This window comes from Tachysurus fulvidraco, chromosome 19 (assembly GCF_022655615.1).
Source record: "Tachysurus fulvidraco isolate hzauxx_2018 chromosome 19, HZAU_PFXX_2.0, whole genome shotgun sequence".
NCBI lineage: Eukaryota > Metazoa > Chordata > Actinopteri > Siluriformes > Bagridae > Tachysurus > Tachysurus fulvidraco.
In genome coordinates this window covers 21,569,613-21,596,112 of record NC_062536.1, presented here as the reverse complement: position 1 = coordinate 21,596,112, position 26,500 = coordinate 21,569,613, and the positions used below count along the sequence as shown (strand labels likewise).

The 26,500-nt window shown below is 37.6% G+C and overlaps 3 protein-coding genes across 7 annotated transcripts in view; 1 reads left to right on the top strand and 2 right to left on the bottom strand.

Moving 5' to 3' along the window:
• Positions 1-26,500, top strand: part of LOC113650187 (B-cell receptor CD22-like) — a 1,781,460-nt gene that overhangs the window by 1,002,351 nt on the left and 752,609 nt on the right. The window lies entirely within an intron of this gene.
• The window catches only part of LOC113663360 (antigen WC1.1-like), an 870,979-nt gene that overhangs the window by 386,372 nt on the left and 458,107 nt on the right, over positions 1-26,500 (bottom strand). Inside the window, exon 21 of one of the 2 annotated variants that reach the window (XM_047803945.1) lies at positions 26,247-26,377. The exons of the other annotated variant lie outside the window; for it this stretch is intronic. Within the exon in view, the coding sequence (XP_047659901.1) occupies positions 26,262-26,377 (116 nt within the window). The 3' untranslated portion in view covers positions 26,247-26,261. Of the gene's footprint in view, positions 1-26,246; positions 26,378-26,500 lie in introns of those variants that run through there. 2 annotated transcript variants of the gene reach the window in all.
• Positions 16,756-18,866, bottom strand: LOC125139587 (scavenger receptor cysteine-rich type 1 protein M130-like). Its single transcript, XM_047803992.1, has 5 exons — positions 18,725-18,866; positions 18,295-18,610; positions 17,884-18,210; positions 17,327-17,656; positions 16,756-17,105 (listed from the first exon to the last, which is right to left on the bottom strand). Exons 3-5 carry the CDS (start codon positions 17,999-18,001, stop codon positions 16,771-16,773), a joined length of 783 nt encoding a protein of 260 aa, XP_047659948.1. The 5' UTR covers positions 18,002-18,210; positions 18,295-18,610; positions 18,725-18,866; the 3' UTR covers positions 16,756-16,770.

Below are 26,500 nucleotides of genomic sequence, written 5' to 3'. Positions count from 1 at the left end.
GTAGATGAGAACTCCAATAACGCCAACACATTGAAGGACAACCAGAGAGAGAGAGAGAGAACCTCTCTCTCTGTGTCCACATTCTGGGAAATAAATCAAATAAAATCAGATTAAACTACAAAAGCATAAACATTTATCAGCCCACTGTAGATACCTACCTGAAAGGCTATGATTAAACAGGTGCGTGTCAACACCCAGGTTGTTGGAACCAGTGCACTGCAGAGTGGGTGTGTCTATAAATGATTGACGGATTGTAATAAAGCTGTTTAAGCTCGTGTTACACACAGACCCCACATGGATAGACGTCACCTCAGATGAAGAGAGAGTTTGAACAGAGAAACTCCGTTCCAGTGTAGGAGATGGATTTCCACGAACCTCACAGGAACACATGATGAAATCCTGAGTGCTGTTACAGCTGGAGGATGGAGAGACCTGAGGAGCATCTGAGTGGAAAGGGGAAATTGAATGTTTTTACTTTTTATACTTTAAAAATATATTTCAAAGAAATAAAATTGTATTGTGTTGTTTATGTAAAAAATAAAACCTCCTGACTTGTGGCACACGCACTCTGTGTTGGTGATTTGCATGATGGAGGACATGGGGATTTGACATGGGGATGAGTTAAAGGTAAAAACAACAGGAGAAGCGGCACACCGATAAACTGTTCCAATAAATATAATGGTGCAACGTTTCGACCATCAGGTCTTCATCAGGCACAATATAAATGTGATCGCCTCACCTCTATAAATAGGGAACAGGTGTATGTCTTAATTACACTCGCTTTAAAAATAAGGCACACTATACACACTATACACACTATACACACAGTATTAATCAACTCACATGTCACAAACATATTAAATACACATCAAATATATGATGAGATAGGCACAGGCTCCCCGTGACCCGAAAAGTTCGGATAAGCGGTAGAAAATGAATGAATGAATGAATGAATGAATGAATTTTATGTAATATTACATAATGTTTGCTATATTCTAGAATTTGTAGTATTTTCCAATTAAATGTTTAAATTAATAAACACACATTTACTCCAGGCTTCAGGATTAGAAAGATTAATCTTTTATTATTTTATTTTTTTATTTTTTATAATCTTTTATTATTATTATTATTATTAGTAGTATTATTGTTGTTATTATTACTATTATTGTTATTATTAATAATAATAATAATAACAATAATAGTAATAATAACAACAATAATACTAATAATAATAATAATAATAATAATAATAATAATAATAATAATAATAATAATAATAATAATAATATAGTTTTCATATATTATTATTAAGTTATAGATATGGTTAATTATAGAAGTTTTTCTGAATACAAACACAACTCCTGAATATTTTTTTATGTGTGCTTGATCCCATGTTTAAAATTTTATGAAAGCTGATATGGTAATAAATATTAATAACATAAATGGGAAAATAATAATAGTTTCCAAGAGTGCAAATCAGTTAGATGCACTTTATATTAGAATTACATATGTGTGTTTTTTACAGGGATTTCATTTATGTAATATTACGGAGGGTGAGTCTACATAAACCATGACTGTAACTGGGTGTCCAGCTAAACCTGGGGTCGGCAACCCGCGGCTCCGGAGCCGCAAGTGGCTCTTTAAACCCTCTGCTGCGGCTCCCTGTAGATTTGGAAAAAAAATATTTAATTTAAATTTTTTATTTTTGTTAGTTAGTTTTTTTAAAAAACTGTAATTCTAAATTCTAAGATCATGATGCTCTTGTTACATTAAAATAAACTGTGTTTAATTTTTTAATTTTTTTTTGGTCGCTCAAAATATGCGTCATAACTGCCGACTTGCGAAATCTGTCACACAGAAGCAGGCGCATTTTTGGTTTGTTGCAGCCGGCAAGTTAAATTTTTGATGTCATGCAGGGCTGTCAAGTGCCACGCATTGAGAGTGACAGTCACGCATTTCGGTCTTTTCTCACGCACTCCCGCAAGCCGCAACGCGCAAAATGTATCTGTCCGCACTGCTGTCTCTGTGGAACCGGGCAGGAATCAAGCGCGTCTCAGTTCTTAGTCGAGCCTGACACTTATCAGCCAATCAAAAAAGAGGCTACACAATAGGCAATCAGAAAATAGCACTATCTGGGAAAGTTTTAATGCAACATCCAATGAAAAAAAGAGAGGGGTTGGAGATGTCATGCTTGCATGTCTTCAAAACTTGAGGTCCCTGGTCATGAATACGAAGGACTCACTTATATATTAAACATTTTATTTGAAAGTAACCTTCAACCCAGCATCTTTTTTTTTAAGGTTAGTTCATTCATTCATTTTCTACCGCTTTATCCGAACTTCTCGGGTCACGGGGAGCCCGTGCCTATCTCAGGCATCATCGGGCATCAAGGCAGGATAGACCCTGGACGGAGTGCCAACCCATCGCAGGGCACACACACACTCTCATTCACTCACGCATTCACACACTACGGACAATTTTCCAGAGATGCCAATTAACCTACCATGCATGTCTTTGGACCGGGGGAGGAAACCGGAGTACCCGGAGGAAACCCCCGAGGCACGGGGAGAACATGCAAACTCCGCACACACAAGGCGGAGGCGGGAATCGAACCCTGACCCTGGAGGTGTGAGGCGATTGTGCTACCCACTAAGCCACCGTGCCCCCGAAGGTTAGTTCAAACTGTTCAAAATATTTTTGTTTGCCTGCAGAAATAAAATTGCCTTTACTCGGTAGCAGTTAATTGATTTCATAAATGCAACACATTACAGTTTTTTCTATCCTTTCCATGAAGGTTAAAAAACAATATATGCAGTATTATCTTCAATTTAGATGTCAAAAGAATTTTGTGGCTCCCTGTGGTATTTTTCCTGTGGGAAACAGGTCCAAATGCCTCTTTGAGTGTTTAAGGTTGCCGACCCCTGAGCTAAACACTTTATACCTGTGTATATTTCTATAAATCTGTATATCAAAGAGTTAGGAGAGAGAGAACAGCTGTGTGTGTGTGTGTGTGTGTGTGTGTGTGTGTGTGTGTGTGTGTGTGTGTGTGTGTGTGTGTTGGCATTTTTTCATTAGGATGAAGAAGATTTTATACAGTTGAGTTATCGAGGGTTGCACTCACGGTGGTGCTGAGATTTGAACTCACATCCTTCTGATCAGTATATAAATATTAATTTATTTTTACTGCCTGAGATGTTCTATAATGTCACTGAACACAGATTCATCACTACAAGAGTCACTAACTGAAATCACATCATCACATTATATTATAAAATAACTTTTACTTAATCACTTGTTTAAGAAAAATTACATAAATAATTTATTAAAAATGTAAATAAAACTCGGCATAAGAAACAATATTTAATAAGTATGGAAAGGAAACATTATAATTGACTGCAAATTGTTTATTTACACAAAATATTCTAATATCTTGTCATTACCCATTATATACAAGGAGACAGGAAGTAGGGCTGCTGATGGTGCTGCAGCACCCCGACTTTCAGGATTACTTTAACTGCAGCTGATAAAATAATGTTACAAAGAGCTGATACTCGATACTCCTTCTATAAATGTTAAATAAACGTCTCCAATCAGAAAACATCACCATCAATGATTATACACTGTTCTTTGTTATATAACATGTTTTAAATCAGTTTATTTTAGGTTTAGATAACGAGTAACGTCCATCATACAAGTCCCTGTGAACGACGTTACTGTAGGAAAGATAACGTATTAGAACGAGCACATTGATATAAACTAATCATTTATGTTGAAGTCATAACTATTGTCAGAGCTGTGCTGTTGTAGGAAATTAATCAACACCTTCTAATTCCACAATTCATCCACACTGTGGTATAAATATTGTAATCTGCACTCATTCTGTTAAAAGAAAAAGATTTTACTATCATTCAGGTGTGATGTAATAGCACATGTCACATGAACGCTGCTTAAAATTCAAGCTCCCACAATGTAAAACATCTTCCTGCAGCCCTGAATATATATATATATATATATATATATATATATATATATATATATATATATATATATATATATATATATATATATATTACAGCTATATATATATATATTTGAATAATAATAATAATAATAATAATGATGATGATGATGATGATGATGATAATAACAACAACAACAAATTGAATAACATGGTTTAGGCTTGTTAAATACAAATTTACATAACATCGATCAATACAGAACACAGCAATCTCTTAATGTCACTTATGTCATGTTATGCCTAACTTGAACTGTGATTTCCTTTATATTTTACATAATTTATATACTATTATTTGAGTAAATGTAGGCAACATATAATAATAATAATAATAATAAGAAGAAGAAGAAGAAGAAGAAGAAGAAGAAGAAGAAGAAGAAGAACAAGAACAAGAACAAGAAGAAGAAGAACAAATGTTAATTTAAAAAATCCCATAGCCAACAGTCTTTCATGCGCCTTTATAATTATATTTTATTGTGAATGTTTTCTCACAATTCTGATGTAATGTGAAGTAAAATAAAAAATCAAAAATTTTTAAATGTAAATTAATAATATAAACATATTATACAATCTCAAAAAAACTTTGAGTGTTTAAAAGAAACAGGGTTCTTATGCGCCACCTGGTGGATAATCTGTGAAGCGAAACACATTAAGGTGAAGAAGTGCAGAAAGCCGCGGGAAACTGCGGCACTGATTGGCAAATGCCACGGGAGAAGATGTTTGTTCGTAAAGGCCACATCTGTATGTCTACGGTCTCTAATGCATGTGACGAAACTAATATTCAAGGTAATTAAAACAAGAGTTAACACATTTCTTGCACAGCCTCCTCCTAAATTGAACTACACACTGTTTTGTAGGAACAGGAAACATACCGTTAGGTAATATCGCCAGCCGTAAGTGCACTCATTTATATTACCCACATTCAGATGACGGAACCTGCCTACAGGCAGAGTGTTCCCTTATTCATCCATCTGACACTGGAACACCACAGCCAGACCCACCTCTCAGAAACCAGGAACAGGGAGGGAAGGCGGGGTGGGAAAAAATATATAAATAAATCCTCCACACAACAGACAATCCACGGGCAAAAGACGGGCCTGCAACACTCCCCACGGACAGGAAGTGGGGCGACGTCCTTCACGGAAACCAAATGTGAAGCGACGCCCCCCACCGGACAAATGCGGGGTGATGTCACAGGACACCGAAAAAACAAAACAAAACTCGGGCTGGCGACATGGCCTGCAACCCGGAAGTGAGGCGGCGCCCCCCGCGGAGAAACCGGATGCGGAGCGGCGTCCCTCACCAAAAAAAACAATGATGTCATCGGGACCGATGTCACCAAACCCGCTAAGTCCATCGAAAAAAAAAAAACAAAAATGCTCCCATGATAAGCCGGTCCAAGCTGCTATCCTGCTGGGTCCTGGTGCGGCAGAATCTTCTGTCAAGAGCGCTGGATAAAAGGGACCCAATCGCAGGATGGCAAAAATAACAGGGTTTAATAACAAAAGGACATGAAACAACACACGGACTAGAGACAGGACAAAGACAACAGTAGATTCCGCGATGCGCAAGGCAACGCGGCACAGTTAAATAGACACGGCGATCACAATAGGAAACAGGTGTGTAGACAGGGAGGAGCAGACGAAGGCGGGGCAGACACGTGATGAAGAACGTAAACAGATGCACGTGGCCAAAGTAGTGAATATTTCAGGCCATCTGGAAAAAGTAAGTAAGTAAGTAAGTAAGTAAGTAAAGTTTATTTATATAGCACCTTTCACAGATAAAATCACAAAGTGCTTTACAAAATATGACAGTAAAACTTAAATGTACAATAAAACAATCTTACAAAGTAAAAAGAGAAATTTGTAGAGACGATAAAACTTCAACTCTAAAATAATAAAACACACTACAACAGAGATGAAACCATAAAAGCCCAGTCAGCTAAAAGCTTGTCTAAATAAGAGTGGCTTCAGTTGCTTTTTAAAGGAATCAGCAGAATCAGCCACACACAGAGACAGGGGCAACGCGTTCCACAATCTGGGGGCCACAGACTGAAAAGAAAGGTCCCCCCGAGTTTTAAAATGGGTTTTAGGGATCACAAGCAGATTTTGACCTGATGACCTCAATGCTCTCGAAGAGCCATAAGGGGTCAACAGGTCAATAATGTACCTAGGAGCATTCCCATGTAGGGCTCTATAAGTAAGAACCAAAATTTTAAAACCAATTCTAAATTTGATTGGTAACCAGTGAAGAGAGTATAAAACTGGTGTGATGTGAGATCTTTTGCTGGTTCCACTTAAAAGCCTCGCTGCTGAATTCTGAACAATCTGAAGACGATTTAAAACACGTTTGCTAAGACAGGTAAAAAGTGAATTACAATAGTCCAAACGTGATGAGATAAAAGCATGTATAATCATCTCTAAATCTACACTGGACAACATTTTCCTCATTTTAGAGACATTCCGTAAGTGATAAAAACAGCTTTTAACCAACTGAATGTTGACCTAAAGACATGGATTTATCGAATACAACACAACACAAGGTTCATAAGGCTTGACTGAACAGAAGATCCCAAAGAACCAAGATGTTGCCTGATCTGTGGAATTTTCTTATCTGGGGCAATGATCAAAGTTTCTGTCTTTTTCGGATTTAGTTCAAGGTAGTTACTGCCCAACCACTCCTTAATACAAGACAGACACTCTAACAAGCTAGACAGCAAGTGAAACTCAGACTCCTTGAAAGAGCAGTATAACTGAATATAATCAGCATATAAGTGATAGGACACATGCTTAAAACACTGGATTTTCTGCGCAAGAGGTGTCATATACAGTAAAAACAGCAAAGGACCTAATACTGATCCCTGTGGTACTCCACATGAGAGAGGCACAGTGTCAGACATGATCCGATTTATCACAACAGAAAAAAGTTCTATCAGTAAGATAAGAAGAAAACCACTGAAGTGCAGACCCAGATAAACCAACAACATTTTGCAAACACTTTAATAAAATTTTATGGTCCACTGTATCAAATGCTGAGGTTAGATCCAGTAGAACCAACACTGTGTACTGGCCCACGTCTGCTGCCATCAAAATATCACTTGACACTTTAAGAAGAGCTGTCTCAGTTGAGTGCACTTTGCGTAAACCTGATTGAAACTTGTCCAACATATGATGGTAATTCAGATAAGTGGAAAGTTTATTAGCTACCACTTTTTCTAAAATTTTGGAGATGAATGGCAATTTAGATATGGGCCGGTAGTTTAAAGGGTCAGCAGGATCCAGGTTTGGCTTCTTTAAAGTGGGATTCACTACAGCTTGTTTAAAAAAGGAGGGTCAGCTCCTTAAAATGTAATCTGTCTACTTCAAGTTTAGAGGTTTTCCAAAAATGCTCCACTTTACGACAATTTCTCCTGAGACTAAAGATGCTTTCATTCAGCCAAGGACAGCATTTTTGTGGCGAAATAAGACTGTGTTTAAGCGGTGCCACATTATTTAAAACAGACACACAATGATTATTAAATGACTGAACTAATGACTCAGCATCAGTACACTCATTAAAAGAACTAGGATCAAATAAAAAACAAAACTTATCAACAGCAACTTGATTTATAATACTTTGTTGAGTGCTCACCTTAGATTGGTTTGACTCCAAATAAAAAGAAAGATTAAAGAAAATACAACTGTGATCACTCTCTTGAATATCATTAATAGATATTTGATCCACACACAGGCCCAAACTAAAAACCAAGTCCAATGTATGGCTCTTTGTGTGTGTGGGACCAGAGTCATGCTGTGTAAAGTTAAAAGACTCGGTCAAAGACAATAGTTATAATGCCATGCTACAGGAAGCATCATCTATGTGAATGTTAAAATCACCAACTATTAACACAGGCTCCAATTTAATCATATTAGATAAAAACTCAGCAAACTCATCTAAAAACACACGCGCAGGGCCAGGAGGTCTGTAAATTAAAACACAATAGAAAGACTTTGTAGTGCCAACCTTAGACATTTGGTGTTCAAATGAGCTGAAGGAATCCTGACTCAGTTGCCTACAAGAGAAACAGTCATGGTGCACAATGGCAAGACCACCTCCATGACCTGTGTTGCGGGCTGTACCAACCACAGAACAGTCCGGAGGACAGAGTTCATTCAGATGAACGAAATCCGACTCGCGCTGCCAAGTCTCGGTCAGGCACATAAAGTCTAAACATTCATTGATAAAAACATCATTTAATATAAATGCTTTATTCGCTATAGAGCGAGCGTTCAGCAAGGCAACTCGAATCCGGTTTACGTTAACTCCAGCTGACTGGGGCATTTGGGCAATAGGTTCCGCTCCATTTCTTTCCCCACACAGACCCACGAGGCGCAGGACCCGCTCCCGTAAGCCCGGTATCTGGGACTGTCGAGTTGGAAAAACTCGGCTGTAGTGTGCATCGTAGAGAGGTGGCGTGACTACGACTACGCCATATCCCGACACGCTAATTGGAACCTGCCGCAGGCACCGCTCTACCTGTTCGAGTCCGGACCCAACCGGGGTAAACCTAGATGCCCGGTATCTCCTTAACCTCGTCTGGACACCCGCTCTGGAGCCTCGCTTTTTCCTCCGGCCACGTCCCTTAGACAGCAGTAAATACTCCGGCGACGCCAGCGAGCACTCAAAGACAGGCGAGAAAATCTGTTTGTACCAGGTCCAATTTCCATAGTCTTCCATAATAAGGTCTCTAATATGAAACAACGTGTGCCGGTCCTACTTATTAGCAGCCGACACACAATAGTTAGCTGACAGGGCTGATACAGCAACAAATAATACAAGTACAATCACAAATATATACGAGAAAACAAAAAAGGAGCGACAGCAAAGCCGAACACAGGTGCCATCTTGGAAAAAGTTTTAAAAAACAAATTGTCAAAGAGAAAGTAAAACAAAATCAAAGGCAAAACTTTGTATGAAACAAAGTATACAGAGCTCCACTCATTGATAAATTATTAATAATTTTAAGTAATATTGCATAATGTTTGATATATTCTATATATATATTCTATATATTTTAATTTCCAATTAAATGTTTAAATTAATAAAGGCACATTTACTCTGGACTTCAGGATTATACATTTAATCATTTTAAATGATTATTTAATAAGATTTTTATTAAGAGCATTACAATTTTGTATCCACAAGATGGCACTAAAGAATTTATAAACAGAGATTTGTGTTTAGTGAAATATTCTCTCTCACTTGTCCTGCTGGGGGCGCTGTTAGGATGCTGCTGTATAGTAATATTAATAATAATAATAATAATAATAATAATAATAATAATAATAATAATAATAATAATAATAATAATAATATTAATAATAGTAGTAAAAACTCATATTATAATTTTAATATAGTATTATTAAGTTATATTTATAGAATTTTTTCTGAATACAAACACAATTTCTGAATATTTTTTAATGTCTGTTTGATCCCATATTATGGAGGGTGAGTCCACATAAACCATGATAGTAACTGGGTGTCTGGGCTAAACATTTGTGCGGATTTCCAACAATCTGTATATCAAAGAGTTAGGAGAGAGTGAGAGCAGCTATGTGTGTGTGTGTGTGTGTGTGTGTGTGTGTGTGTGTGTGTGTGTGTGTGTGTGTGTGTGTGTGTGTGTGTGTGTGTGTTTTTTCATTAAGATTAATATTTTATATAGTTATGATGGTTTATATTATGAGAGTTCTATAATGACACTGAACACTGATTCATCACTACAAGAGTCACTCACTCAAATCACATCATCACATTATAAAATAACTTTTACTTAATTACTTGTTTAAGAAAAAATACATAAAGAATTTATTAAAAATGTGAATAAAACTCAGTAAAATTCAGTATGGAAAGAAAAATGTTACATTTGCTTGCATATTATTTATTTAGACAGAATATTCTAATTTCTTGTCATTATCCATTATATACAAGGAGACAGGAAGTAGGGCTGCTGATGGTGCTGCAACACCCCGACAGGTGTGATGTAATAGCACATGTTACATGAACGCTGCTTAAAATTCCAGCTCCCACAATGTAAAACATCTTCCTGCAGCCCTGGTTATATATATTATGAGGAGACGTATAGAACATCAACAGGAAAAAACACAGAATATTCATTTAGATCTTAAAATATAAAACAACAACCTGAACATATTGAATGAAAAATGTTTATCTATTTAAGACAGTTCCATATTTCTGGCTCGTAACAAGTTTTAACATATTGTAATAAACAAGGTTTATTCTGGCAAGTGGAATGTGATTAACACATTTCTAAAAACACTGAATAACAGATTCACAAGTTTCAGATCAACATGAACGATAAGATCAGTTGTTTCATCAAAAGATTGTAATGAACATTAAAGTGATTTTAATGGAATAAACTGGTGATAATGAGGTGTGGTGTGTCAGTGATATTTAAGCTCACTATGACTTATAGCACTAAATGTGTTGTAAAAGGAAAGCTGGAAACATTTGTTAAGTAATAATGGAGGTGATTTAACTCTCCCTAATTTATTTACTAATAACAATGTGAGAAAATGAACATGGTTCAGAATGAATGAAATTATTGTAAGTATAATAAAGTCATTTTTTGTGTTTATAAAAGTTGAAATGTAATTTCCTGAGAAAAGGCCTTTGGAGACGTGTCTCAGTCACATGGTCCCTGTCCTTCTGAGATTTCTCCTCCACGTCATCATATTCTGTAAAATAAACACATGTACTTCTTTAATACATCCTTTAAATTGTATTAATACAGTCATTGTTTTGTAACAACTTATAATACATAAACGATGCACTATGTAGGATTTCTCTGATATTTAAACCATAAATGAAGAGAATAGAGGACATTTATCACATCAGTTTCTTTAATCTGACTGAACGGTGATTTGTTATAAAAACAGTGATCTGATGTTTATGTTCTGTATCATAGATAATATTTACAGTAGGTCTAATCTAAACTCTTTAATAAATACATGTTCTATTACATTTGTCCTAAAAACTGATCTGAAAGTTGATATTTATTATATACCATATATAATATAATCATATATAATTTAATCTTTTACTCTGCTGCCTGTGAACTTATGTACATTAGAGAATAAACAGGAAGTCGCTCACCTTCTGTCTCTCCTACATCCTGTTCCTCAGTGATGACATCATCATAATCTTCTGGATTGTCTAATGAACAAATAAATGAATAAATAATAAACCACTGTGTGTGTTGGTGTTACAGTAAAATACTGAGTTACAGGGTGGTGTGATGAAGCAGTGTTTTTTTAAAAAATCTATAAAACAATAAAAAATAATTTTCTTACAGAAAACTTCACCATGTTGATGAACACACAGATTTTTAATATAAATTCATGTGAATTTAAGTTCCTGTGAATGAGCTGTTACTATAGAAACCACAATGTATTGGATCATTAATAGAAACCTGTGGTTTACATCTGCAGTACTGTCAGAGCTGCTGTTATAGAAAATTAACCAACACCTACTGACCAATCAGAACGCAGAATTCAACTGTGTACTAAAATGGAATTAAGCCACAAAGCTTGAGTTTTACTGTATAACATTTTAAGGTAAATAAATTCCTTCCATTTTCACAAAAAACTGACCTGTGATGATGTTTGTGTTTGTTTCAGTGGTAACTGCATCGTCATAGTTCTCGGACACGTCCTCTGTCAGGACGTAGAGATAAAAGCTATTAAATCCACATCAATGTCATTAATGCTCATTTGGATGCTTGTGGATGCCACACTGTCCCATTAGTATCATACCTGTCAGTATAACTGACTTCTGATCAGCTGTAATGGTGTCATCATAATTCTCAGCTTCATCCTCTACACCAAAACACAGATATTTAAAGATATTTAAAGTTTACTGAAGTGACAGTTTGTACACTGTGTATTTGATGACACAAAACAAAATGACATCGTACACGTGTAAAAAACGTCACTACACACAAACCAATAAACAAACGTATTGACAGTGTGTGTGTTTAATTTATACTGCTTTCTAAAACAAATCCCAAAACAGAACCACACCATCCACATTATCAGGGATGGGTCCAGCAGTGACGGCATCATCGTAGTCCTCTGGTGGGTCGACTCTTCCTGGAACAAAAAGAAAAAGAACAATGTGTTAGTTTTGGGTTTTTAACCACTTTTATACTCAATAAAATCCTCATCCAAAGAAGCTTTGATAAATTTGATCAGATGGATTTCAGGAGATTAAAGTAAGATAAGGTTGATGGTGAGATCTCATGTGTCAGCAATAAAACACTGGAGTTACTGTAATTCTTCTACACACTACATGAAAATCACGTCTCAGAAAGGACAAATGTAGTCATTTCTGATTTCTAATTTTAATTCTAATATCTTTCAGTTAATGGAGTTAGACAAACTCACACTCTAGTCTTTTTTACCTGAGAGAAGCTCATCATCCACATGCTCATACCCAGAATGCTGTTCTTCAGAGAGGAGACTTCCTGTTAGAGGAGAGCAGGAGAGTCAGGAGACGTGTTCAGAAGAGCAGAGACACACACACACACACACACACACACACACACACACACACACACACACACACACACACACACACACTCAAACATACACAAACACTCATACATACCTACATACACACAAATAGAAACACACACACACGAGCGAGCACACAGACACAGACACAGACACACACACACACACACACACACACACACACACACACACACACACACACACACACAGAGGAGGGATGCACCTGTCCAGGAAATCAGACACACTAGAGATGTGTGCTTCAGCTCAAACGGCACCCAAATCCGCTGCTTCAAATAAATCACCCCCCCCCCCACCATAATGTTCTCTGATTAAGATTTCCGCATCCGATCGTCAAATTACAGTTATACTAAATCTTAGTTTTCATCATGACGATATGGTCAATGGATGGTTCTTTAGCAGTGCAATCGGTGCAGTTAGAGCGTTCTGAATGTAACACAATGCTGCTGAACAGATGCTGCTTTTAAATTAACATTTTTTTATTTATTAATAAAACAAAAGGTTCTTTGGCCAGCTTAAGCTACATTTTATTAATAGCATAAACACAGACTTTACTCCCTTTCAGACTTTAGCTGGAATGTCAAGGTCTTTGTGAACTTCCCGAACAGGCGAACGCACAAACACGAACACATATGAAATTTGTTCAGCCTGAGCAATGACTGGATATCGGCTATTAGTCCATCATTTTAAAATACAATTTGGAATATTGTACAATAAATTATTTATCGGGACACCCAATGACCATCATGGTTTACTGGGACTCATTTTTCCTGACATCCATTCACTAAAATACACATATACAAAATTTTGCTTTTTAATTTTTTGTCATAAATACACAGGTACCACCTCACTATCTTACCCACACATGAACACACACACACACGAGCGCACGCACACACACAAGCGCACACACATTTGTGCACTCACAAACTCACACACTCATACAAACACGCACACACACACACACACACACACACACACACACAAACACACACATACATACATAGACACACACATACACACACACACATACACACACACACACACACACACACACACACACACACACACATACACACACACACTCTCTCTCACACACACACAGACACACGGAGAGAGAGAGAGAGAGAGGAGGGATGCACCTGTCCAGGAAATCAGACACACTTGAGATGTGCGCTTCAGCTCAAACGTCACCCAAATCCGCTGCTTTAAATAAATCACCCCCCCCCCCCCCCCCACCATAATGTTCTCAGCCTGACCAATGACTGGATATCGGCTATTAGTCCATCTTTTTAAAATACAGTTCAGAATATTTGACACCTGCTAAACTAAATAAGTGTTCACTCGCATCGCTTGGTTTTTATCCTATTAACAGATTGTGTTCCAGTGTGTGTCTTGTGTAGTGTGTGTCTTTTGTAGTGTGTTTCTTGTGTCCAGTCTGTGTCTTGTGTTCCAGTGTGTCTTGTGTTCCAGTGTGTGTCTTGTCTCTCTATTTCTGCTTTAAGAATCAGATATAATTAGTGTCTGCATTTCACTCATGTATCATCAGACAGACAGACAGACAGACTCTGTAAATAAGTGTCTGTCTGCCTTATAAAATGTGCATTTAAAACATATTTAGAGATTGTAGTTAATATTTGCATCATTAATGACTTGTGCCTGTCTCATCCACATGAAATGAATAAAAATGTAATTTTTATTACCCGATCCACACGACCCGCAGATATAACCACGATCTGCACATCACTAAGACTCACACATACATATGCACACATAACCCCAAAGAATACCCCATAAAATAACAATTACACTACAGCACATGAACTTTGTACATTTAGGTTATATTTATCGCAGGAATGAACTCTAAGACACACACACAAACACAAAGTGACACACACACAAAGTGACACACACACACAAACCCATGCTTTCCTTCATCAACCACACTGAAGTATTTATCAGGACACCCAGTGACCATCATGGTTTAATGGGAATCATTTTTCCTGACATCCATCCAATAAAGTATACACACACACACACACACACACACACACACACACACACACACACACACACACACACACACACACACACAAACCCATGCTTGCCTTCATAAACCACACTGAAGTATTTATCAGGACACCCATCATGACATCATGGTTTACTGGGACTCATTTTTCCTGACATCCATCAACTAAAATACACATACACCAAAGTTTTATTTTTAGTTATTTATCATAAATCACACACAGGGAGGGAGGAGGTGCACCTGTACAGAACATTACCACACACACACGCATGCACGCATACACACACACAAACACGCACACACACACACACACACACACACACACACACACACACACACACACACACAGACACACACACATATACACACACACACGCGCACGCACACACGCACACACACACACACACACACACACAAACTAAAACAGAAGCTTTAATAGATGTTTATCAGCAGAATGCTGTCTCTACACCACATACACTCTAACTGCATATTTCCTCTCACACTCATTGAGCTTATTTTTGTTTATTTATCATAAAGAAATAAATCACACTGGATTTGGGGGAAAATATTGCTCTAATCACTGAGTTTACATTGAGGTGTGTATTTTGTATGGAGTGATTTGATCATTTTTATCTAGTGAATTTCAGCTAGAAGTTTAAATAGAATACAATAAGTGTGATGTAGAACAGTCCACATATCACTCACCTCTTTGTGTGAAGCTTCTTCTAGCCATGTTTCTCTGGATGATCTCCTCATAGACTGCCTCAGGCTCAGACTTACGCCTCGTCATAGAGACAACTGGGAGTGGGGAATAATAATAATAATAATAATAATAATAATAATAATTAATCTAAAATAAAATATGAAATATATTTACAGTATGAATGATAATATGATAATGAGATTTTAATTAAAATAATAATAAAATGTGTGAAAGTGTGGTACCTCTCCTGAGCACTCTGTTCTGGTAAAACAGTACCAGCAGAAGCACTAAGGCCAGGAAGAGCAGCGTTCCCAACACATAGAAAACCAGTGGAGGGAGGATGGAGGTCCAGGTGACACAGGGTTTAGATCGGTTCTTACTGAGGTCAAAAACACAGAAGAGGATCTTGATACGACGCTGTGATCAGAAATATTTAGAACTTAATGAACAGTAATAAATTTTGTATTAAACAAATACACACATGATTTGGTGGTGGTGGTTGTGGTGGGTGTAGCAGTGGACACAGTGGATATGTCTGTATTCACAGAAAGAAAAAACACTTTGTCTCACAATAAAAATACACTGTTACTCAATAAGGTTTATGACATGCTGATCAGTGTTTACAGTTCAGGGTCTGAGATTTCAATCAAACATCTAAGATTCTAAATAAAAATTATCAAGTCTTATCACTGAGACAGAAAGCTGAAAAGTTAGCACACCCCTCTGACCTGCTCAGGTGACTCCAGCAGGAGAGCAGTCAGTGTGTTTCTTCAGGGAATGATGACAGTCCCACAGGTGAATCTCATCCCCTCGACACTTCACTCTGTTCAGCCAGAAAGTCCCTTCACCAGAACCAACCCGATCATCAGCACTCAGCGCCGACCCACAGCCCAGCTGTCTGCACACCACCTGAGCGTTCATGATGTTCCACTGATCATCACAAACGGAGCCCCACGTAGAGTTATGATACACCTCCAACCTCCCAGAGCAGCTTCCCTTTCCTCCACTCAGCCTGAGAGACCAGTGTTCTACATCACACACATCACACACACTGAATGCTGAATTGTGGTTAGTCAAAAGATGGTGATTAATGTTAATTTAACATTTATGGAGGGAGGTTCCAGAGACAGAAAAGAGACTGGCTAATGTACTGTATATATATATATATATATATATACTGTATATATATGAAAATCTTATCATTATTTGTTATAAAAACAATGATCTTCTGGGTGAAAAAAGTAACTGTGACTAAAGGGACAGATTTTATTGTCCTTACTTGAGCAGTATTTCTGAAGAGGAATTGACGAGCATGTCCCTTGAGAACGTAGAGATGTTCCATCTTCTACAGTAATAAAACATACAAAACAGACTTTTCTCTCATTCTTATTTTATATTAATAAATATTTACACAAATTCTACAGCATTGTATAAACTAGTATATATATAGAGAGAGAGTCCTCTTACCTGTGCAGTTAATATGAACTTCATTATGATTATCACATCTGTTCTGTCCCCAGGGTGAAGATGGACACTGCAACAGATTAGAGTCGTGTTTCCTACATTTCACATGATCCAGCCAGTTAGGAGCAGATTTTACTCGTGCTTCAGTGTATGACAGACTGCCACGTCTTCCACAGTTCAGCTCTCCACACACCATGTTTGCCGTCTCATCATCCATCTGATTGTGACACACATTACCCCAGGTTCCATTGTAGAACACTTCCAGATTCCCCTCACAGCTCTTCGTGAGTCGGATCTCTTTAAACTCTGGTGAGAGAAGGACGACTTACACTTCATTTGAAAACGTCCTGTTTTATCCACACAGTTAAATATGTGTAAAATTATCTTCATGTAAAAATATATTTAAGATGGATTATATTTATAAACAAGTCCTTACTATCATGTTGAATTTCAGAAACTTTGGACCTCAGTTTTGAAATAAAACATATACATATCTAACAGGTTTATTGTCAGTCATCACACTGCACCTGAGCAGACGACTCCTACGTCCTCATGGTGTCCACATTCACCCTCTTCACACAGCTTATATTTGCAGTTCCACAGGGACGTCTCGTTCCCCTCACACTCCACCTCATTCAGCCATATGGACCCGGTTCCAGGACCAAACCAGACTGGTATGTGGTTACTGAGGGCCTCTCCACACTGCAGCTGTCTGCACACCACCTGAACATCCTCAATACCCCACGAGTCATCACACACAGTCCCCCACGAGCCGCTGTGGAAAACCTCCAGCCTTCCTGCACAGTCTCCACCAGAACCAACCAGCCTGATGGAGCTGTTGGTGGGGTTAAAGATACCTGCGTTGTGGCCAAAAAAACATAAAAATTAGGTGATTAATTTTTATGTAATAAATTAAACAAAACTAATATAATATAAATGTTTGTTCTGTTGCCATGAGCTGTAAAATAAATGTATTTTTAATGAATATGCTAAACAACTACTTTCCTACAGACAGAGATCTGTTTCTTAAACTACATTTTAAACCGTTGGTTTTCTACAGACCTGCTCATTTGTGGGTGTTTACCTGAACAGGTGATGTAGAGCCGTTCCCTGGAGCTGCATTTGACATGTTCAGCTTGTGCACTGCTGCAGTTCCTCAGATGGTCTTCACTACCAGAGCAGCTGAAACCTATTACACACATGTGTTTGTGTTCAGTGGTGGATGGAGAGGAGCGGTAGTTCAGCACAGAGCCACAGCCCAGCTGTCTGCAGAGCACAGACGCCTCAGACAGACTCCATTAGTCCAGGAGAACTCTCCTCCAGTCCTGCCTGAAATAAATCTCCACCTCCCCCTGACACTCGCTCCCTCCAGACAACCGCACTCGCCCCTCATGAAGTGCCACAGAGGATCCTGAAGCAGAAGAAGCTCATTTAAATATTGTAATGAACTCTGACTTTATTCAGTAACTTGGTGTATGTGACGTTATTATCTCACCATTACAGATGACTCCAGCGTCATGTTTATGAGAGCACGCAGCTCGACTCCATGATGAGACGCCACATTGTGATAGGTGTGTCTCCTTCTCCTGACAATCAAACACATCAGCCCAGATGTGGTCACTTCCCCTCCCCAAACCAGTCCACCTCCACCACAGCCACAGCACTCCCACAACCCAGCTGTGCACACAGAACATCTGCAGCTCTCATATCCCAGCTTACAGCACAAACTGTGCCCCACACACCGCGGTACAGGAGCTCCACTCGACCAGAACAGGAGTCCGGTCCGTTCACCAGCCGAGCCTCTGTGTGACCTGAACAAACAACCGAGAGCTCAGTGAAAGAGGAACATTAACACAGGCACCTTAACTTTTGATTGACAGCTATGTGGTCTCTATTTAAACAGAAGTTACATCATGATACTTAACCAGAACTTATTAATCCCACATCGTTGTCATGGGAACAGGTTGAGTGTTTGAGTGAAGATGATGATGGACAGAAGCTAATCTCAGATTCGTTTCCTCTACACTGAAGCTCCTCTGTCCACATCTGACCCTCCCCTCGTCCAAAAGCAGCTGATCCCAGAAACTTCACAGAAACTGCACCGGTGAGGACCAGCACTGAGTCTCGACATTCTGTGACCTGTGTTTTATTTAATTCAAATATTGCATAACTTTTCAATAAGACAGAAAATCAATAAATTATTACAAAGTAGTTCCTAAAATATTTAATTGTAAATACAGTCTGATAAAAAAAATTATGTATATGTATAATTATAAACATCTTAATAATGTAACTAATTGTTAAGATATTTTTTTTATAAATTCAGATGTTTACCTGAACAAGTGACTCCAGCATCCATATTATGAATACAGTGATGTCCCCTTTGTGAGCTACAATTGTTCAGAGTCAACTCAGATCCTCTACAGTACACATCATATATTAAGATTTCTCCTGATCCTCGTCCAAACTCAGCCCAATAACTAATCTTTATAGACTCCCCACATTGCAGCTCTCTACATCTTTCATATCCCAGGCAGTACTACACACTGTTCCCCACTGTCCATCATGAAGAACTTCCACTCTCCCAGAACAGTGACTTCCACCATTCACCAACCTCACACTGTCTGAGAGAGAGAGAGAGAGAGAGAGAGAGAGAGAGAGAGAGAGAGAGAGAGAGAGAGAGAGAGAGAGATGTGTACAGAAGTGTATGGAGACATGGTAACAGCATCATCACACTCTGGTTCTTGGTTCTCTTTGTAAACAATGACATTAAATCCACACTGAAGTTATTTATGATTGTGTTCATCACTAAAATTACAGTTCTGTTACATTATTATCATACCTGTCTGTATAACTGTCTTCTGATCAGCTCTAATGGTGTCATCACTATTCTCAGCTTCATGTCCTACATTAAAACAGAGATATGAACATTAAAGTTACAGAAATTGTGTTCAAGAGTCACAACTATTACAGTGTGACGTAATCAGAATCAGTGACTTCAGTCCTAATAGAACATCAACATGTAAACAGAGAAAATTCCTCATATTCAGATTTGTGTTCTGTAGATTAACTCAGTGTTATTAGTTCTTCTTTTATATCATTATAAAATGACTAAAAATAACACTTTTTAAAACTGATACACTGACACATGAAGGAGAAGATGGAAAGAACTGAAGGAAACTGAACAGGAAACAGTCAGGATTTTACACCAGAGTGCATACACACTGTTCATCTAACTGAACTTTACACCAGTCTGTTAAATGTTTATTTAAGAAATTAAACAGATTTTTTATATATATATATATACAGTATATATTTCCTCAGACCTATTTTAAATCTTACAATTAAAACCATTTTACCTGAGCAGGTGACTCCAGAATCTTTACCATGATCACATTTACTTTTTCCACACCCACGTGACCCACAGCCCCTTCAGTGTCGACTCTGATCCACTACAGCGCACATAATCCATCCAGATTGGTCCTGATCCTTGTCCAAAGTGAGCTCTATACCGCACATATACAGGCTCCCCACAACGCAGCTCTCTACACACCACTGCTGCTTCTCTCATATCAAAGCTATTACCACACACTGTTCCCCACTGTTCATCATGAAGAACCTCCACTCTCCCAGAACAGCGAGTTCCACCATTCACCAACCTCACACTGTCTGAGAGAGAGAGAGAGTGAGAGAGAGAAAGATTTTCACATACACTCTATCTCTCTCTGAGTCTCTCTATCTCACACACACAGCACACACTCTCTGTTTCTCACACACACACACACACACACACACACACACACACACACACACACACACACACACACACACACACTCTCTCTCTCTCTCTCTCTCTCTCTCTCTCTCACATACATACACACACACACACACACACAAACTCTCACAAAATCTCTCTCTCTCTCTCTCTCTCTCTCTCTCTCTCTCTCTCTCTCTCTCTCTCTCTCTCTCACACACACACACACACACACACACACACTTTCTCACAGACACACACTCACTCACACTCTCTCTCTCTCACACACGCACACACTCACAGACACACACTTACTCAAAAACACACACACACACTCACACACACATTCTCTCACTCTCATCAACTCTCACACACAGACTCACACACACACACACACACACACACACACACACACACACACACACACACACACACACACACACACACAATTATGTTAGTTCAGTTGTTTTTTTACTCACACTAAATCATGTCTAAACTCTAAACATTAATCTCTCTCTGATTTTATAAGTGAGGCCTCAGAACAAACCCTGAGGATGATGTGTGTACTCTCATGTACAGCTTTTTATATTCTATAAAGATAAAACTCTTTCACTGTTTATAAAGTTACAATCACTCCAGGAAACTTTCTTCATGTTAACATTAAAACTGGTCCCTACTGTTAAAGTGAGAAGTGTGTTATAATGCTATAATCTAATATTAGCCGAGTTAAACACAGACAGATTAGATCCGATATAAGAGCCGTGTGACATGGTGACGACTAAACGGTTCTATGGCACTAGTCTAGTGCGGTACAACAGTAAGTAATAACAGCAGCATGGTGACGTCTGATGGTGGTTGAGTTCCAACGTGGAGACTAACAGAGACATGAAACGGAACAACAGAATGGACTTTAGTGCAGCGGTGGAGGAGAGCAGCTAACGGGAGCAGTAAGAGAAACGTGTGCAGCAGTCTGCTACTGTCAGCTTCTCAGCACTGGTGTATATAGTGCAGAAGACTCCGGTGTAAAAGAGTGAATGTGTGTGTGCAGTGTGTGAGGCACAGTTCAGTTCAGGGGCTTTAGTGAAAGACTGATTCAGCACACTGATGGTCCTGGGGTAAAAACTGTTCCTTAGTCTGGAGCTGTGAGCAGAAATGGTCAGGAGTGTAAACAGATGATGACAGGGGTAAGTGAGGTCTTTGTAGATGTTAGTGTGTCTCCGCACACAGCTCCAGGTGTAAATCTCCTCGAAGGATGGAAGCTGAAAATGATTTTCATGTTGATGATTTCTTGTCTGCTTATGTACTAGTGACATACAGTATAGGAGTCAGAATTCAGAGCACACACAGACACACACACACACAAACACACACACACAAACAGGCAGTGAGTATCAGTACACACACAGACAGACAGTGAGTATCAGTACACACACACAAACACACACACATACACATACAAACACAGACAGTGAGTATCAGTACACACACATACAAACACAGTATCAGTACACACACACAAACACAGTATCAGTACACACACACACACACACACACACACACACACAAAGTGAGGTGAAAATTGTTATGTATGCTTGTAATCAGGTGATGGACAATGTAAATTATGTGTAACGTGCAGACAGACATGAGGACTTCCTGGGATATAAAGTGTCCCACCGCTCCACAGTCTGTAAACCTGAGTGACTTGTGATGGTGGTAAGGAGACAACATCCAGACATCCCAGTTCACCAAACACTCTGTAACCATGAAGCCTCCAGATCTGCTCCTTTACCTGAGAAAAGCTATTCATAAAAATCTAAACTAAACAAATGTGTTTTTATCCTGGACGTTAACACTGAGACTGAGTCTGAGTCCCGAACACTAATTGGAAGTCTGTTGTATAACTGTGGGGCTCTGTGAGAAAAAGCTTTGCCACCAGCTGGAGACTTTTGTACATGAGATACTACCAAATATCCTGCACCCTTTGATCTCTTAGTATTGTGGTGTGTGACCATTAAGTGCTTTATAGGTTAGTAATAGAATTATATAATCAAGTGAAACCGATCTAGCAGCACTAAGAGATTTTTTGTAGCTATGAAAAAAGCCATGGCTTTCCTTCCATGCTAATCGAAATACTGATAATTTAGTTTGTGGCCATTTACGTTTTAATTTCCTAGCTGATTGTTTTACAATTTTGTGTGTTGTCATTATACCAAGGTGCATTTTTTTCTCTCTAATTACTTTCCTTTTAAGTGGAGCTACAATACTTGTAATACAAACTGGTTTGGTTTGACCCATGTTTCTGTTAAACACAGAACACTAAACTTCTGATCTGTAATCATCTCATTATCCATAAGAGCTTTAGATACAAGAGATCTTATATTTAACAGTCCTAGATTCAGATCAATGGTGCCTAACAGTTTTCATCTCTCTCTCTCTCTCTCTCTCTCTCTCTCTCTCTCTCTCAACACCAGCTCCATCACCAAGTTAGTACAGCTGCGTCTCTACTGCTTACTAAGACTGAGGAAAGCCCATCTCCCTGACGCCATCCTGACCACGTTCTACAGAGGGACCTTTGAGATCATCCTGAGCAGCTGCATCACTGTCTGGTGTGAGAACTGCACCATCTCGGGTCACAAGACCCTGCAGAAGACAGTGAGAACAGCTGAGAAGATCAGTCACTATGATCTACTTTTATGCTAATAAGTTACTAAACAAAACTTCTGAGTGTTTATAGTTTTTTGTTTAGCTTGAGAAAAAATTCAAACACAGGAAGTGACGTCCCATAGACTGGAAGTGACATAAAGTGTCAAACATCACATCAATATCATGCAGTAACGCATGCAGTAACGCAGACCCATGAATGAACAAATCTTCTTCCACCAGCCCTCCATCAAATCTTTGGGATCAACATAGACATTACAGCACTGAAGTACGATTACCCACCCCATAATAAAACAACAGTGGACAAAACAAACAAACAAACACACAAATGATTATAAATGTCTGCATTACAAAACACAACATTATCAGGAACAAGAGAAATTTACTGAGAATCTTTTGAAAGCTGCTGTATAAGAGATAAACCAAGGTGAATATATTGTGGGCCAAGTAGACAGGGCTCTACTTGTGTATATATTCATTTATTAATAATTTAAATTTAATATTACATAACATTTGCTATATCCTAGAATTTTAGTATTTAATTTATAATAAATGTTTAAATTAATAAAGGCACATTTACTCCAGGCTTCAGGATTATAAACATTAATAATTCTAAATGATTATTTCACAAATTTTTATTAAGAGCATTACAATTTTGTATCCACAAGATGGCAGTAAAGAATTTTCAAACTGATATTGTTGTTTAGTGAAATATTTTAAATCACACGACCTGCTGGGGGCGCTGTTAGCATTCTGCTGTATAAAAATAATAATAATAATAATAATAATAATAATACAATAATAATAATAATAATAATAATAACGATAATAATAGTTATTATTATCGTTATTATTATTATTATTATTATTATTATTGTTATTATTATTATTATAGATAAAACTAATATTACAAAGTTACAGTTATGAGTAATTATAGAAGTGTTTTAATGTCTGCTTGTTTAAAATTTCATGAAAGCTGATATGGTCACAACATTTTGCATATTTGTTCTAAATTGTAATAAAAATGTGAAGAGAATAATAGTTTCCAGTGCAAATCAGCTAGATGCACTTTATCTTTGTTTTTATTGTGTGTGTGTGTGTGTGTGTGTGTGTGTGTGTGTGTGTGTGTGTGTGTGTGTATTTTATTGTGTGTGTGTGTGTGTGTGTGTGTGTGTGTGTGTGTGTGTGTGTGTGTGTGTGTTTACAGAGATTTCATTCATGGTTATGGAGGACAGGTCCACATAAACCATGACAGTAACTGGGTGTCCAGCTAAACACTTTATACCTGTGTGTATTTAAAAAAAATCTGTATTTCTAAGAGTTAGGACAAAGTGTGAGAGTGAGTGAGAGAGAGAGAGAGAGAGAGAGAGAGAGAGAGAGAGAGAATAGTTATTATGTATTTTTACATTTTTTTTTGTTCTCCTGTTTATAATTTCTTGAAATCAGATATGGTCACATACATTTGTGCTAATAATAAGAGTTAGAAATGTAAAGAAAACGGGAATTTTTTTTATATATAGAGTCCATAGAAACCATGACAGACAGTAACAGGGTGTCCAGCTAAACATTTTATACCTGTGTGTATCTTAGAATCTGAATATCAAAGAGTTAGGAGAGAGAGCAGCCGTGTGTGTGTGTGTGTGTGTGTGTGTGTGTGTGTGTGTGTTGGCATGTATTCTTTAAGATGATTTTTTTAAGCAGTATAATTATTGAGGGTTTAGGGTCGAGCACAGGGTGCTGCTGAGATTTGAACTCACATCCTTCTGATCAGTATATAAATATTTACTTATTTTAACTGCCTGAGATGTTCTATAATGTCACTGAGCACAGATTCATCACTACAAGAGTCACTCACTCAAATAACACCATCACATTATATTATAAAATAATGTTTATTTAATCACTTGTTTAAGAAAAAATACATTAAAAAAGAAAAAATGTGAATAAAACTAGGCATAATACACAATGTTTACTGAGTATGAAAGGAAAATTGCATTTGCTTGTATATTGTTTATTTAGACAAAGTTCACATTAATATAATCATTTATGTTGCAGTCATAACTATTGTCAGAACTGTGCTGTTGTAGAAAATTAATCAACACATTTCCTAAATTCAACAAAAGTGTACTATATATATTGTACTCAGCACTCAATCTGTATTAAATTATATTACTATCATTCATGTGTGAGGAAAACATTCTTTACTGGAGGTGAAGGTGAAGTGTTTATGGAGCACAAACCAGGACTGTAAAGCCCTCTGAGCGGTGTGTATAGATGAGCACATCTCTACGTCTGTTCTTTCCTCTCTCAATGACATCTACAACGGACAATGCAGTACCAGAGCTGCTGAAATCATTAAAGACTCCATCCACCCCATTAACTGTCTGTTCAACATCTGTAATCACTTCCATAGCCTGATGACTACTATACAAATCCTTCACAGTCTATTAAGACTCAGTTACTTCACTGATATTATGCACACTGCACTTTACTACAAGTAACACACCTTACATTTACATTCATGGTACTAGTGACAACTTAGTGATCCTGGGATTTGAACTCACAAAACTTCCAATCTGACATTCTGCACACTGCACTTTACTTTTAGTTCATGTAACACACCTGCACATGTGGTACATTCAACATTCTTTTTTCATTCCACATTTTTTTTTCGTTTACACATTCTTTACTCTGACTACATGTAACATAATTGCATAATTATTTCTATGCACTTAATATAGGCTGGATTTTAATTTAACTGCAAACTGTATATGTATATAAATGTATATGTGAAATAAAATATTTAATAGTGAAATAAACATAAGTGATTTTGATGGATTAACTGGTGATAAATGAGTTGTGGTGTGTCAGTGATATTTAAGCTCACTATGACTTATAGCACTAAATGTGTTGTAAAAGCAAAGCTGGAAACATTTGTTAAGTAATAATGGAGGTGATTTAACTCTCCCCAATTTATCTACTAATAACAAGGTGAGAAAATGAACATGGTGAACAGAATGAATGAAATTATTAGAAGTATAATAAAGTCATTTTTTGTGGGTATAAAAGTTGAAGTGTAATTTCCTGAGAAAAGGCCTTTGGAGACGTGTCTCAGTCACATGGTCCCTGTCCTTCTGAGATTTCTCCTCCACGTCATCATATTCTGTAAAATAAACACATTGACTTCTTTAAGACATCCTTTATATTGTATTAATACAGTAATTGTTTTGTAACAACTTATAATACATAAACGATGCACTATGTAGGATTTCTCTGATATTTAAAC

Bases quoted from the DNA above. Each gene is read 5' to 3' on its own strand.
- LOC125139587 (XM_047803992.1), bottom strand. From the start codon at position 18,001: ATGTGTGTAATAGGTTTCAGCTGCTCTGGTAGTGAAGACCATCTGAGG. The intron at 17,657-17,883 runs GTAAACACCCAC...GCCACAACGCAG, and splicing joins GCTCTACATCACCTGTTCAG to GTATCTTTAACCCCACCAAC. The intron at 17,106-17,326 runs GTGCAGTGTGAT...TTCTCTCACCAG, and splicing joins CGTAGGAGTCGTCTGCTCAG to AGTTTAAAGAGATCCGACTC.